Source organism: Carlito syrichta, unplaced genomic scaffold, assembly GCF_000164805.1.
Source record: "Carlito syrichta isolate Samal-C Ts95f unplaced genomic scaffold, Tarsius_syrichta-2.0.1 Scaffold287526, whole genome shotgun sequence".
Taxonomy (NCBI): domain Eukaryota; kingdom Metazoa; phylum Chordata; class Mammalia; order Primates; family Tarsiidae; genus Carlito; species Carlito syrichta.
Window position 1 is genome coordinate 358,847 of NW_007231622.1, and position 16,860 is coordinate 375,706.

The 16,860-nt window shown below is 38.7% G+C and overlaps 1 protein-coding gene across 1 annotated transcript in view; it reads left to right on the plus strand.

Moving 5' to 3' along the window:
• Positions 1–16,860, plus strand: part of DIRC2 (disrupted in renal carcinoma 2) — an 86,097-nt gene that overhangs the window by 22,178 nt on the left and 47,059 nt on the right. The window contains exons 3-4 of the mRNA XM_008052802.2: positions 7,943–8,208; positions 15,653–15,782. Coding sequence (XP_008050993.1) covers positions 7,943–8,208; positions 15,653–15,782 — 396 coding nt within the window. The remainder of the gene's footprint in view (positions 1–7,942; positions 8,209–15,652; positions 15,783–16,860) is intronic.

Sequence of the window (16,860 nt, forward strand, 5' to 3'; positions counted from 1 at the left end):
GGAAGGCTGAGGCGGAAGGATCCCTGGAGCCCAGCAGGTCGAGGCTGCGGAGTCCCGGAGCGGCCCCTGCACTCCAGTCCGGGCGACAGAGACTCCAACTCAAAAAAAAAAAAAATGATTTAGTGTATAAACTGTATATTCAGTATATCTGTGATTAATGTTTAAATATTGATTGAGAGCAAGAGACACATTGGAAAAAAACTGAAAAAAAAGACTGCAAAATCAAAATATTAGGAGTGGTTATCTGAATTGAGATATATTGAGTTTATAGGTAATTTTTTTCTTCTCTCTGCATTTCTTTTCAAAGTTTTCTACTATATATATTTAAACTAAGGACAGAAAAGTTATGTGACAAGAAAAGAGGTATGAGAGAAAAGGGGGTGAGGAAGTCATTTCTCAGACCAGGAGTAAAGACATTTTCCTTCATACATTGCCAAGAGATTATTGTATTTGACCTTAATAAAAATCCTGTAAAATAGATAAAGTATCTTTGGAGTAATTGAAATAGAAAGAATGTGATTCACCAGAGATTATACTGTTAATAAATTTAGCTAAGACTGGAAGCTGAGTCTTCTAATATCTAATCCAATATTCTTTACTCTGTATTTTTTATGTACTTTCTATAACTGGTACTTGATAAGTTACTATTATGAGCTTCTTTAGGGCCAAGACTGTAATTCTCATCATTATATTCCCTTTAGTGTCTAGCAGCAGGTACCTTGACCATAGTGGATACTGAGTAGATATTTTAATTGAATCATAATTGGCCAAAATTATTAAAGGATACAGAAGTAAAATAAATTTTTATGAAAGAAAACTGAGGATGTGATAACAAAGTCTGTAGAAGGCTCATTATTTTTCCACCATCTGTTTCTCCTTTCCTAACTTCCTTTTTTCCTGTAGTTAATTCATAATATCTCTAATCCTTTTTATTGCACTAACTTTTCTTGAGCTAAATAAAGGAAAACTGTTTCTAGCACCTTTGCCATTTTCAATATCTAAGAAGTCCTATAAACACATGAGTTTATTTTGATATGAGATAATTAGGAATTGGGAGAAAGTTTCTGAGCTGTTAGCATATTGGGTTTTATAGGTAGTTATATGCATTTTAAATTTCATATTAAAAATACATAATATTTAAGTTAATACAAATTTTCACAGAGGAAATATCTGCTGAGTTTCTAAAAAGCTGACTCGAATGTTACCATCAATGCTAGCTTAAAAGTAGAGGTATACAAAGTAGGTCTATGCACAGAATAAAAATATGTCATGTACCGTGTACCTTTGGATCTGAGAACCTCTTAACAATCAATGATTTTTTATTATTACTATTATTGACAGAGAACCTTCAGAATGAGACCATGTAGGAAACTGGAGATTTGTGGACTAATGAAATCAGTTCTAATTTTGATTTCTAGTCTTGGCTTAACCATTAGCTACTTATATCACTGGAGCTCCCCTAGTAATTTTTAGAGAAATGAAAGGTATAAAATTATAAATGATTTTTAATGTGTTATTAACTTTTCTGGAAGGGGATGGATTATCTAGGTGAGGTCTAAAGTCCCTTCCAGCTATGCAGATTTTAATTCTAAAACATTATATTATTCTAAGTAGAAATAATTTAGGAATCAGAGAGATTTCTTCTAGGATGTCCGAAAGCAAAAGGTTAGGATGCCAGACTGTTAAACGCAAGCTAAAATGCCAAGTTTATCGGAAGATGTGACCTGCAGATCTTTTCTTTGAACGTCAGTGGTTGGCATTTGTTTGAAAAGCTATAGTATGTTGAATAATATGGAGAAGAATGCAGCTCAATAGATGTGTTCCTGGGACATCCCACGTACCACGGCAGGCCTTGTTATCTCTGTGAGCAAGAGCACTAGTTGAAGACAGCTGCGGGACTCGGCAGTGGCCCAGTGGCGGAGGCCTTGCTGCGTCCTCCCTGGGTCCTCTTCTAGGCCTGCCACAGGTTCAGCCTCAGCAGTGCTGGCGCTAGGGGGCAGCACCCAGCCTCCCTTGTCTCCGCCCTCCCAGTTCGGCCTGTGTGAGAACTCACAGACCTTTAATGCAGTCTTCCTTTCAGCCTGCTAGGGAAATGTTCTCCTCGCATCCATTTTTGTACCTGGCTGGTGGGTATGGGATGAAGCAGGCTCCAGAAGCAGGCAGAAGCTAGGTAAGGAGAAAAAAGGGGAAAGGAAAAGGACTTGAGAGAGGAGGAAAGAAAAGGGAGCCGGGGAGGGAGGGGCACGGAGGAAACAAGGAGAGAGGGCTAAGGAGTCAGTGTGAAGAGACTGGGACGAAGAAGGAAGCCACACACCTGTCCCTTGGCAGATCCCTCACAGCGTGGCCTGCAGAAGTGCAGGTCAGACGCACACCCTTAATTGTGAGGTTGTACCTGCTGTCATCAGGCGTGCGGTTTCAGGTAAGGAATCAAGCATTGGACCCCCTCGAATTAACTAGTCCCCGTTCCGACGTTTCCCTTTCTGCTTCAGAGCTTATTGCCCAGGAGGCAAAACTGCCTCCTGACACTGCCGACTTCTGCCCACCCCTCCCAAGTCCACCGTGTTTGAGACAGTCGTCAGTTGGGCTTGCTTTTGCCACCCTAAAACATCTTCTTAAAAAATCTTTGAGAATGTTTGTTAATCATTTTGTTTTTTGCAGTGCTGAATTTAAGCCTTTTCATATGTACATGGAACTGATCTGATGTGGGCCCTGGATAACTTTGTGAGGTTTTGGAAACACAGATTAGTTGTATGTTCCAGTGACTACATGTCCCCATAATTATATCCGGCCATGCGTCCCCGAGAACATCCATACTACCGTAGCACTGTGTGAGTGAGGGCTGTGGGGACTGAGAAGCCATGGACCTGACTCACAAATAAATACCAATATTTAAAAAACAGTCACAAGAAGAGGAGCTTAGAAAGATGATTGAGAAGGAGCAATTATAAGACAGGAAAAAATTAAATAAATGAAGAAATATTGGTGTCACAGCAATTCAGGAGAGAAGAGTTTCAAGAAGATAGGAGTAAGTGGTCAGCAGTATAAAATCAAACAGCAAGGTTGGTTATGATAACTGAAATGTCGCTTTTGACAAAACAAAAGCGAGGCCTGTAATGATGACATAGAAAAGTTAACATTAAATTATATGATGACTTCACTTTACTGAAGATTGTGAATCATTCCTCTTTTGTTTTTCTATGTTGTTTTTATTTTAGGTTATTTTATTTATTATTTTTTTGAGTTGGAGTCTCACTCTGTAGCCCAGGCTGGAGTGCAGTGGCCGCTCCCAGCCACCGCAGCCTCAACTTGCTGGGCTCCAGCGATCCTTCCGCCTCAGCCTTCAGAGTAGCCGGAATTACAGGCGCGCGCTACCACGCCCGGCTAATTTTTTGATCTTATTGTAGAGACGAGGTCTCGCCTGCCCAGGTGGGTCTCGAACCCGCGGGCTCAGGCAATCCACTCACCTCAGCCTCCCAAAGGCGCGGGATTACAGGCTAAGCCACCGAGCCCAGCCTCTATGTTGTTTTTAACAGCCAGCTCAGATCAATAGGTATTAGTTCCTGAAAGTTAACTTCTTTCACAAATATGTAGAAAGCATTAGGAAAAATGTGAGTTGCATTTCTTTTACTGTGTAAAGCCAGAGAGACTTTTCAGTTCAGCCTGTTATTTAGCTGTGTGGTTTTTCTTCTTGCTTCACTAAGTTTATATACCTTATTTTTGTTCCTGCACCTGTTTCTTACTGCTAGAATAAGTAGTCCAAATCCAAATTTCCATTTCCTCACAAGTCTGACTTCCATCCTCAGCACTCCACTGAAACTGCTACTACTCAGATCATAAATGACCTCCTCTTTGCTGAATCCAGTGGTGACATTTCAGTTATCATAACCAACCTTGCTGTTTGATTTTATGCTGCTGACCACTTACTCTTATCTTCTTGAAACTCTTCTCTCCTGAATTGCTGTGACACCAATATTTCTTCGTTTATTTAATTTTTTCCTGTCTTATAATTGCTCCTTCTCAATCATCTTTCTAAGCTCCTCTTCTTGTGACTATTTTTAAATATTGGTATTCTCCAGTGTTTGTTCTCTAACCCAATCTAATCTCAACAAAAATCTCTCAGCTCAGACCCCTTTCCTTAGCTTCTGCCACTCACTGGACATTTTTACAGAGTTTTGGGTGTCCTTCTCCTGAAAGCCCAGTCACTCACCTAGCCATACCTGTTGTATTACCTTAACAGTTCTCCAAACCATCCTTCCTCCACCTCCCTCTGCTGTTGCCAGTACCACCATAGAACTGTGCCACAGCGTCCCTGTCCTGGACCCCATGCCTAAGAGTGTCCCACTTTAGCTTTCCTTTAGCCTTGCCAAGGGAATGTGCACACCCTACCCTCCACCGTCTGTACACTAGCTACACTAGACCCTAGAAGCAGAAGCAGGTCTTGCAGCAAGCTTTCCCAGGCCTGCTCTTCCAAGTGTAGACTGCATCCCTGGTGTGTACTTCCTAGGCCCAGGAGTGGCTAAAGGGCAGTTCTTCAGAGGGAATAGATGGAGTTTGGACCCTCAGTTCTACATCCATGACGTACATGCAAGCCCCTGATGTATAGGCCAAGGCCAGAGGTCAGAAGAGAAGAAGGACATGCAGTGACCTCCGTTTGTAGTCTTGTTATAGGCTCTGGAAACATTAGGGTCAGGCCTAATTATTGCCTTATTTTTCTTTGTATTCCTGGTACAGTGCTGGTAGGTGAGACACCTACTTTTAGAAATTATTAGAGGTAAGAACTTTGGCTTTTTATTTTACATTCTCATATGCCTATCACAGTGCCTACTCAACACAGTGAATTTGCAATACATGTTTGTTGAATTAAGTAATGAATGCAACTTATAATGAACATTTTATCATAACATCATTTCATTTATTGTCATTTTAAAAAATTGATGGTAATGTTTATATGATTTTATTATGTCTTAGGGCCAGCATTTTTCCAGAAAAAAAATCTCTAATTTTGTATTACCATTAAGTAGGAAAAGAATACTTTATATATATATAGCAGAATTTTACTCTTAAATACATTTTTATAAATTCATTTCATAAAATGGGGTAGGTTACTTGAAAATAGTCAAGCAAACGTGAAAATCTCAATATTACAGATTAATGTAACATCACAGTCACCAGGACAGCAGTGCTTATGACTAGTTAGAATGTGTTGGTAACTGCCGAGTCCTGAAGGACTCTGGGATACAAGTGTGAGAAGGCACAGCCCTAAGTTCTGGAAAACTAAAAGCTGCTGAAAGAATGGAACTGAATTTCCCTGCCAGGTTTCTCATGAATTCAGAGGCTAACCCAAAGTCCTGCAGGCCCCAACTCTCCTACTGAGCTCATTTGTGAAGAGTTACGTGTGATAACTGTTAATGCAAGGTATACACTTATTTAAAAATTGGAGTAATTTTTAAACACCTTATCAACTTGTTTTAATTCCTGAAGTGATTTTTAACTATTATAATTTATATGCCCTAGATTCCTCCCCACCTGCAGGGTCAGTGACCTTTAAACTGAGAACCCATCTGAAAAGTCCCTGGTGCTATTCCTTCTCTGAATACTGCTTTAACACATATACCGCCTTGTAGTGAGAAATATCCTGATGAACAGTGTTGTAGTAAGAAATACTCTGATCTAAGAATAGAGTAAGCTGGACTTGAGTGACCTTTAAATGAGAGTCACACATTCTGTGACTCTTATGTTTTCTGCTTGAATAACAGTCTATTCAAGCCGGGCTCAGTGGCTTAACCTGTAACCCCACACCTTTGGGAGGCTGAGGTGAGTGGATTGCCTGATCCCGTGGGTTCAAGACCTGCCTGGGCGGCGGCACCTCATCTCTACAATAAAAAAAAAAAAAATCAGCCGGGTTTGGTAGCGCATGCCTGTAATTCCAGCTACTTGAAAGGCTGAGGTGGAAGGATCCCCGGAGCCCAGCAGGTCGAGGTTGCGGTGGCCGGGAGCGGCCACTGCACTCCAGTCTGGGTGACAGAGTGAGACTCCAACTTAAAAAAAAAAAAAAGAATAACAGTGTATTCATGTTTCCACTGAGAGTTAAGCCATGGTGATATTTGGGTTTATACCTTAACTCTCAGGAGTCATACTGTTTTATAAGTTTTTTGTTGGTTTGTTTTTGATTGTTTTTTTCCATGCTCTCCTGCCTGTAACATTTTTAGGCATAATAAAATTTGCTCATTTCAACTCTTCTCCTTCTAGTTGACATGTGTCTTTCAGGAACACCTCATTAAAGGTGTTAAATATCAAAGTAGTTACCTTTATGAAACATCACACACTGTGTCATTGTTGTGCCATCACGAGTCGTGACTAAAACCACTTAATGACATTGTTGCTGAAACATTTCTGTGATGAAGTGCTGTGGGACAGCTCAGGGTCCCCTAACTTTGGAGGAAGTATGTGGCTTCATAAACAGTTTAAATTGTTTCTGTCATCTAGAAAGTAGTTCCTCTTACACAAGGAGAATTTAAAATGTTTTCGGTATTTTAAGTTTAGTTATATCGATGACACTGGAGCTCTGTTACGTTCAAATATTTTTCTGACATGGATGATGATATGGGCAGCTGTTAACTCCCATATTTCACTTCCCACTCCCTTCTGTGTCTATGTTAGGGCCCCTTCTCTTTCCATGTGTCTGTTTATTATTCCTTTCTGCATCCAGAAAACTTTTTTTCTAAGTATCTTAAGATGGCAATGGTTAAAAAGGAAAATAAAGAGGATTTGAAACTCACATGGTGCTTAAAAAGCAAAGCAAGCAGAACAAAAAGAAGAGTTCATGTCATGAAGATGTCACATGTACTGTCCCTTTCCTTCCCTCTACTTTCATGGCATGAGAGGCTGACGCACCTCCTTTTCCTGCCTATGCGTTTTTGGACTTCAGGCTACTTTTCTCCTTCAAAGTTACTCTTGAGTGTGAGTGTGTGTATTAGGAGCTGGGGGAGCAGTAGGAGAAAAGAGTTTGGCCAGCAAAACAGGAGCACTAATAACATTGAGAGAAGATGATCAAGAGAACGAATGGAATGGAAGCAAAAAATGACTCTCTACTAATGCTTACAAGTCAAGTCAATACATGCCTTTTGAATTAAGTAGTGGATGCAACTTATAGTGAGCATTTAAAGTATGAGAATTGGAGGGGACCTAGTGATCCTGTCTCATTAGAACACCTTAACCTAACACTCTCAGTAAATGCATAAACTCATCTCCTTGTTTTTCAGGAGAAAAAAATGGAATTCCATGAAGTTATATATTGCCCAGGGCCAGCTCTGAGGTCTGCCAGAACCCAGGTCCTCCACTTCCTCAGCCAATTCCTTTTCTACTAGAAAATTCAATAATGATTATTTTCTTTTTTGTATTTCCAATGTCTAGCAAAGAGTATGTATGAAATGTTGAACTCAAGCGTATTATTTGTGGTGCTGGTGCCACTTACTAGGTCTGTTAATGAGTGGCAATCTAGTAGAAGGAGTATGGATTTTGAAGTCAGACCTGGATCTGGATTTCAGCTTTGCCTGTCAGCACTTGGGCTAGTTTCTTAATTGTTCTAAACCTTGGCTTTCATGTCTCAGTAAATGGGAATAATAATAATCACCACGTGGTATTGTTACAATTAAATGAAACAAGGTTTTAAGAAGTACTGAGTTTGGTGTGTGCCACAGGTAGAGGCTTTAGTAAACATTTGTGAAATGAGTAAGTGGTAACTGTTCCTATATTTGATCTCTCTCATAGATAGTCAGCACACCTTTCAGAAGCTAAATTGACTTACCTTTGAGGCATGTCCTATTCTTTACAGATATGTATGCTTATTGCCATAGTTAAACTGCAAGTTGGCTCATTTCTTTTTGTTTTAGAAAATGCCTGCTTCAGATACCTCACAGCCTTATAATTTTTTAAATTCCAGATTAATTCATGGAGGACAGCTGTTAAACGGATTGGCAGGTCCAACTGTAATGAACGCAGCACCATTTCTCTCCACGACGTGGTTTTCTGCAGATGAACGGGCCACTGCCACGGCTATTGCATCAATGCTCAGTTATCTTGGTGGAGCATGTGCATTTTTAGTTGGACCACTTGTTGTTCCAGCTCCCAATGGGACATCACCTCTTCTCACTTCAGAGAGTAGCAGGGCTCATATTAAAGATCGCATAGAGACTGTATTATATGCAGGTAATTTGAAGTTTATCTTGTTCTGTTATACTTTGTCTTTTTTCCCAGTCATCTTCTGTCTACTTTTTGTGTGCCAGTCCATTTCATGTGAAATAGTTGAGAGGATTAATATATATATGTGCACATAATGTCATATAGTGTGGTAATGCCTATTTAAACTTACATCTGGGCAACCCCCTCAGGTCCCCTTCCACTGTGGGAGCTTTTCTGTCCTCTTAATGAATCCTACTTAAAAAAAAAACAAAACTTATACCTTTCCTAGGAAGTTAAATTTAAAATGTTTTATTGCTTCATGTAAAGTTATTCCTTAATTTTACTTTTCTCTACCATTTACAGCGAAGCCCTATATAACACATTTTCTATGTCTTCTCTGGATATCTTATCAGTATATAAAACTAAGCATCATGATTGACAAAACCACTTGTTAAGCATCTGTCGGTAGTTGTTAAGCCCGTTTTCTCCCTTGCAATTTCCCCATTGTTGGCCATGTTCTCTAGCCTTATTTACCTTGATTGCCTACTGTATATTCTTTTCATTTCCTACTCTCTGAATGTTTAATCTATTATTCAGGGATATTGACCTTGCCAAAGCATTCTCTTGGATCCTTTAACTTTTTATTTCTCAAGTCAAGCCCTAGCCCAGTCGGATCTTTTCACTTTTTATTTCTCAAGTCAAACCCTAGCCCAGTCGTACATTACAGTCTTCTATAGATTTTCTTAAATATATCTCCCTTCCCCATATACCTGTTTATTATTTCCTTCTGCATTTAGGAAAATTTTTATAAGTGTTTACTATATACCAAGCACTGTGCTAAGTACTAGGAATAGGTAAGGTCAGTGATGAAACAATTTATTATTAATATAGGTCAAGATATGCAGAGGTTGGGAGACCCCTTGCTTGGGTTTGGAAAGAAGTTGAGGGATCAGGGAAGGCTTCACTAAGAATGTAATAATTAACAGAAGTAAGAATTTCATAGGAATTCACCAAGTGTTCATGTGGGCTAAAGTATTCCATACAGAGGGAACAGCAATTGCAAAGGCAGGTATGGTGTAAGATAGCTCGGTATGTCTAGGGAACTGCATGGAGTTTAATATGGCTGCAGTAGTGTAAATGTTTGGGTATAGGTAATGGATGGCAGAAAACGAGGCTGGAAAGATAAGGGACCGGGTTGTGTTGAACTTTGTATGAATTTATCTATTCACTTTTCAATTAATGAAAATATTTTGAGCTCCTATGTATTTGTCACTGTGCTAGGCACTCAGGTAGACATGGTTCCTGCTCTAACAAAACTTACAGTGTCCTGAACAATACAGACAGGTAAACAAACAGTTGTAAAACAGAGGGTTAGTGCCTGCATACAGAGTGCTACGTATGACAGGGGACCCAAAAAAACCCTGTAACTTATTTATAAAAAATTGTGCATTTATTCTTACATGTTTAAACTTCAGTCATCTTCAAAGTACTCGAGATACTTTTTCCATTGCTCAAAACGGTTTTTGAACTCTTCTATTTTGATGTCTCATCACTTAAAAATATATATATATCAAGGCATGATAGTGTGTGCCTATAGTCCCTGCTACTTGGGAGCTAAGGTGAAAAGACCGCCTGAGCCCAGGAGGTCAAGGCTGTGAGGAGACATGACAAAGTGACAAGGCTGTGATGAGACATGACAAAGTGACTAAGTGAGACCCTGTGTCTTTTAAAAAAAAAATTGGCCGGGCTCAGTGGTTCAGCCTATAATTCCAGCACTTTGGGAGGCTGAGGCTAGTGGATTGTGTGAGCCCCCAGGTTCAAGACCAGCCCGGGCAACTTGGTGAGACCTTGTCTCTACAGTAAATAAAAAATTAGGTGGGCGTGGTAGCACGCGCCTGTACTTCCAGCTACTTGGAAGGCTGGAGCCCAGCAGGTCGACCCTGGCATGGCCATGGGTGTGCCACTGCACTCCAGCCTGGGTGACAGAGTGAGACTCAACTCAAAAAAAAAAATGTATTTGCTAGACTTGCTACATTTAAAGGTTAAAGACTCTTAAATTATTCCAGACAAAAGCATCAGAAGAAAAGTAAGCTACAGATCACTGTCTCTTATGCATTAGACACAAAAACCCTGAACAACATACTCACAAACCATGGGTGTGCCACTGCACTCCAGCCTGGGTGACAGAGTGAGACTCAACTCAAAAAAAAAAATGTATTTGCTAGACTTGCTACATTTAAAGGTTAAAGACTCTTAAATTATTCCAGACAAAAGCATCACAAGAAAAGTAAGCTATAGATCACTGTCTCTTATGCATTAGACACAAAAGCCCTGAACAACATACAAACCAAATTTAATAACGTATGAAAAGGATGATATATTATGACCAAGTGGGGTTTTTTCCAGGAATGCAAGGTTGGTTTTAACATTCAAACCAAATTTATGTAAAGTACCATATCAGTAGATTAAAGGGAGAAAAAACCATGTGATCACCTTAATAAATGAAGAAAAGCATTTGACAATTCTAACACCCTTTCAAGATGGAAACGATCAACAAACTATAAATAGATGGGAGCTCATTCCACCTAGTAAAAAGCACCTACAAAAAAACCCACAGGTAACATTCTATTTAATGGTCAAAGACTGAATGCATTCCTTCTAGGATCATGAACAAGACAAAGATGTCTATTTCTATCATGCCTTTTTAACATTGTACTGAAGGTTTTAGCCAGCATCATGAGTAAGAAAAAATAATAAAAAGTATCCCCTCCCCCCAAAAAAAAGAGGAAAAAAAAACTTATTCAGAATGGAAAGGAAGAAGTAAAAAATATCTCTGGTGAAAATAATGTGAGTCACCATGCCTGGCTAAGTTGATTGACTTTTCACAAGGGTATCAAGGTGATTCAATGAAGGAAAAAAGTCTTTCCAATAAATGGTACTGGAACAAATGAATATCCACATGCAAAAGAATCCTTACACCATAGACAAAAATTAACACAAGCCTAAATGTGAGAGCTAAACTATACAACTCTTAGAAGAAGACTAAGGAGTGAATCCCCATAATTTGGGTTAGGCAAAGCCTTATTATAAAGGACTAAAAAAAGCACAAATGACAAAAGAAAAATAAATAAATTAGACTTTATCAAAATTTAAAATATTTATGCGTCAAATTTCCCCATCAGGAAAGTGAAAGGATATGAAAAAATTCTCAGCCTCACTGATCATCAAAGAAATGCAAATTAAAACCACACTGAAATACTACCTAACTCCAATCAGGATGATCATCATCAGTAACTCAAAAAACAACAGATGCTGGAGAGGATGAGGGGAAAGGGAACGCTTTATACTGTTGGTGAGAGTATAAACTGGTACAACCTCTGTGGAAAACAGTTTGGCAATCCCTAAAAGATCTAAAAATCGGCCTTCTATATGATCAAGCAATCCACCTTTTGGGAATATACCCAAGATACTCAAATCATTCCACACAAGGAATTCCTGCTCCCACATATTTATTGCAGCACTGTTCACAATAGCAAAAACATGGAACCAAAAGAGACTGGATAAAAAACTGGTTAAGTTGGCTGGACGCAGTGGCTCAAACCTGTAATCCCAGCACTTTGGGAGGCCGAGGTGAGAGGATTGCCTGAATCCAGGGGTTCAAGACCAGCCTGGGCAACTTGTTGAAACCTCGTCTCTACAAAAAAAAAAAAAAAGTTAGCCAGGCGTGGTGGTGCATGCCTGTAGTTCCAGCTACTTGGAAGACTGAGGCGGAAGGATCACCTGATCACAGCAGGTCGAGGCTGCAGTGGCTGTGCGCATGCCATTGCCCTCCAGCCTGGGCGACAGAGTGAGACTCCAACTCAAAAAAAAAAAAATGTGGTCCATATACACGATAGAATATTATGCAACTATAAAGGACAAAATTATGAACTTCACGGCAACTCGGATGGATTTAGAGTCTAAATACTGAGTAATCTATCACAGAGACATAGAAATGAGTACCACATGTTCTCACTCATAACCAGACCCTGAACAATTACCATAATACTACAAGAAAGGGATTGGCAGTAGTGGGAAACTGCGGGGGGCACAGGGGTACGCTTCATCAATAAGGGTACCTGATCTCCAACCAGGAAAAGTGGGGACCAAAATGAGACCCAAACTCTACCTGTACAATGACCATTTGTATACCTAACCCTGAATTGTATCCCACATCTTTAAAATAAAAATAAAGAAAATGAAAGGACAATCCCAAAGTGAAAGTAATTACAAATCATAGATCTGATAAGGAACCTGTAAACATCTTACAACTCAATAACAAAAAGATAGCCCAATGAAAAAGTGGGCAAAGGACTGAAACACATTTCTCTGAAGAAAATATGCAATTGACCATCAAGCACTTGAAAAGATGCTCACTGTCATTAGTCATTAGGGAAATGCAGACTAAAAGCATAATAAGATATACTTTATACTTAGCAGGATGGCTATAATCAATAAAATGGAAAATGACAAGTGTTGGTGAGGAAGTAGAGAAATTAGAGCCCTCATATGAGGGAGGGCTCCCAAAAAACTAACATTTATTTATTTATTAAAAAATTGTGTATTTATTCTTACGTGTTTAAACTTTAGTCACCTTCAAAGTACTCTACGTTTGATGCAATACATCTATAGAGATGCTTTTTTCACTGCCCAAAAAGTTTTTGAACTAGTCAATTCTGATGCTTTTTAGTGCTTCTGCCATTTTTTGTTAGACCTCTTCCACATTGGCAGAAAGTTTCCCTTTGAGGACTTTTTTCGTTGGTGCAAGATGGGGTGAATAGGGAGGTTGGGGCATGGGGATCATGCTGCCTTTGATCAAAAATTGCTGAGCACTCAGCATGGTGTGGACAGGTTGTTCATGTAAGTCACCTATCGTGAAATGGGCAAACACCTTGAAATTCACTGAAGCTAAGCACAGCCTCTCACAACAAGGCTAGCTGGTACACTGATGCCTGTGGATTCCTAGAACAATTGCCTAGTGGAGTACTCCAAGGGGCTTGCCCTCCAAAAGATAATTCTCATTTTTGGATTCCCCCCTCATACATTGGTGTAGGAATGTAAAATGGTACAGTCACTTTGAAAACAGTTTGGCAGTTCCTTAAAATGTTAAACATGGAATACCATTTAATAGAAATTCCGTTTCTTTATATATGCTCAAGTGACATGAAAACATATTCATGTAAAAAATGTATAGATGAGTGTTCATAGCAGCATTATTCATAATAGTCAGAAAGTGGACAGCCGGGCTTGGTGGCTCAGCCTGTAATCCCAGCACTTTGGGAGGCTAAGGCGAGTGGATTGCCTGAGCCCGCGGGTTCGAGACCAGCCTGGGCAACTTGACGAGACCTCATCTCTACAATAAATCAAAAAATAGCCAGGTGTGGTAGCACGCGTCTGTAGTTCCAGATACTTGAAAGGCTAAGGCAGAAGGATTGCTGGAGCCCAGCAGGTCAACGCTGGGGTGGCCATGAGTATGCTACTGCACTCCAGCCTGGGCGACAGAGTGAGACTCCAACTCAAAAAAAAAAAAAAAGTGGAAGCAACCCAAATGTATATGAACTGGTAAGTGGATAAATAAAGTATGGTATATTCATATAGTAAAATATTATTTGACAATAAAAAAGAATGAAGTATTGATACATTCTCCAACATGGATGATCTTGAAAATAGTATGCTAAGTGAAAGAAGCTAGTCACAAAAGATCACATATTATTCCATTTATAGGAAATGCTTATAATACTCAAATCCATAGAGACTGAAAGTAGCTTAGTGGTTGCATAGGACTGGAAGATTTGGGAATAATGAGTACAGAGTTTCTTTTTGGGATGATGAAAAATTTCTAAAATTGATTATAGTTATGTTGGCACAATTCTGTGAATATACCAAAAACCGTGGGATCGTGTACTCTAAATATGTGAGTTGCATATTATATGAATTATATCTCAGTGAAGTTGTTTTTAAAAATGCCAGTAGATGATCAAAGAAAATGGACAAGGCTAATCACAGAAGAAGAAATACAAATGGCCAATAAGCATATTGCTTATTCATCATTACTAATAATTATGAGAACTATAAATTAAACCCTTCATTAAATTATTGAGAGATTGAGAACACCACCAAAGAAAAAAAAGAAGAAGAAGAAAGAAAGGAATCTGTTAACAATCTTGTCTTTAAGAGTTAGGATGTTGGGTGTGGTGGCTCACACTTGTAATCCCAGCATTTGAGAGGCCAAAGCAAGGAGGATCATTTGAGGCAAGGAGTTTGAGACCAGCCTGGGCAACATAGTGAGACCCTATCTCTACAAAAAAATATAAAAACTAGCTGGGTGTGGTGGTACATCCTTTAGTACTAGCTATTTGGGGGAGGCTAAGGTAGGAGGATCACTTAAGCCCAGGAGCTTGAGGTTAGCGAGCTGTGATCGTGCCATTGCACTCCAGTGTCGGCAACAGAGGGAGACTATTTAAATAAATAAATAAATAAAAAGGAAGACTTAGGAATCTTTATGTTTCTGATTAAATAAAATTAGTCATGGTTAAGTGTCTTATAGAAATATTGTCCCTTCTGCTAAGAATATAGCCCTAGAATTAGAATTATTCAACCTCTAGAAATTAATCAATCCAATTCCCTTGTTAACCCAAAAAAGAGTAAGGGATTTGCTCAGATTACAAGTTAATTAGTATCACAGGAAGGTCTATACTCAAAGTTTCCTGGCTGTCTGCTAGTGCCTTGCATTTCTACTAAATTGGGCACAGTTATCAAAAGCTCAGACTTCCAAGTGTCAGAACTGTGGGGGAAAGAATTGGGAAGCCTAGGAACCTACCCTTTTTAAGAGGACCAAACTAAGATTGCTTGGGTGTTCATTTGACTTCTGATTGTTTAATATTCCACATTAGCTAGTCTTTTGTTTAAGTTGTACTGACTCTTAGTTTCTTATTTTTAGATGCTTTCTTGTTCAAATTTCCCATATAGTATGTAAATTGGGTCTGTCCTCCACAATGCATTAGAATATCCTGTCATTGATCAAACAAACCTCCTGTCCTGTTCTTACCAATTTTCTGTATCACATTCTTTCTGAGTACCATACTTATTAGATAGTCAACCTAGACCTGTTTCAAAATCTCATATAGTGAAGAACGGTTGACTTTTTATGTGTTTTCTCCATAGAGTAACATTTGTTTACTCCCTCAGTTTGTTTGTATATGCAGTGTACCATAGTAACATCATACTTCTTACCTGTGACCTGCTGAAATTTATATCTTTGTATATCCATCTTTCTCACTAGACTGAGCTCTCATGGCTAGATAGCTATATTTTGCTTATCCTTATGTGTCTTAGGCTTATTTGATACTCATTTATTTGTTAGATAAATAAATACTTGAAGTATTCAACTTTTTGTGTTGCCTGGTTAACATTTTACCTTTTTTTCTTTCAGAATTTGGAGCTGTCTGCCTAATATTTTCTGCAACACTAGTTTACTTCCCACCCCGGCCCCCCCTCCCCCCCAGCGTTGCTGCAGCTAGCCAGCGACTGAGTTATCGGCGGAGCTTTTGTAGATTATTAAGGTAAATATACTTATAGTCATTGAATGGTTTTGACTAACTTTTAAGAGAATTTCACATTTTAAAAATATAATTTAAAATAGTAATTTTTCAGCAACTTACTAATAAGGTTGTAAATAAATGATAAAATACTGATTAAATATTTTAAATTTCTTATCAGAAATCTATCTTGAAAAATCACCAAAACCAAAAACCTCTATAATTTTTGCCTGATCACTTTTACTATTATTTACTTAATATTTTAAATCAATTATTTTTCTCAATTAATTTTCTTTCATAAAGAAGCTCATATCACACAATAATGTCTGTGAAATCATGGGTTTTATGTATTTATTATGTTTTTCCTAGTATGCAAAATTTGTGTTATGTATTTGTTAAGGCATATTAATATTAAAAGGTACTAGTCAGTACAAAGTGGACAAAATAAATAATATCATTCATATATCATCTAAAATCATCTCACTTACCACAAGTGAGATCATACTTTGAGAAACGTATTATATTATTTTACTTTGTTAGTATTACTTAAATGTAGTTAGATTAAATTCTAACCTTAAAGACTCAAATGCCCAGTACATTAGTGATATATAAAACATCACTGTTGATTATGGACTTAACTTTTGAATTTTTTCCTCAGTTAGTTGTGATGAGTTTTCACTGATTCATCAGCAACTCTCTCTAGTTGTTTCTGTCTTTTCTTGTGTTTTTCTCCCACCAGATGGTGGTAAGTTCCTTGTAGTCAGGAACTATGTCTTTGTATCCTCCACAGTAATGCCATGCAAGCCACATCTGTAATCTTAAGTTTTCTAGTAACCTCATTTTATTTTATTTATTTATTTATTTATTTATTTATTTTTGAGTTGGAGTCTCACTCTGTCACTCAGACTGGAGTGCAGTACCGGCCACTGCAGCTTCGACCTGCTGGGCTCCAGTGATCTTTCCGCCTCAGCCTTCCAAGTAGCTGGAACTACAGGTGCACGCTACCATGCCCAGCTAATTTTTGATTTATTGTAGAGATGAGGTCTCGTCAAGTTGCCCAGGCGGGTCTCAAACCCGCGGGCTCAGGCAATCCACTCACCTC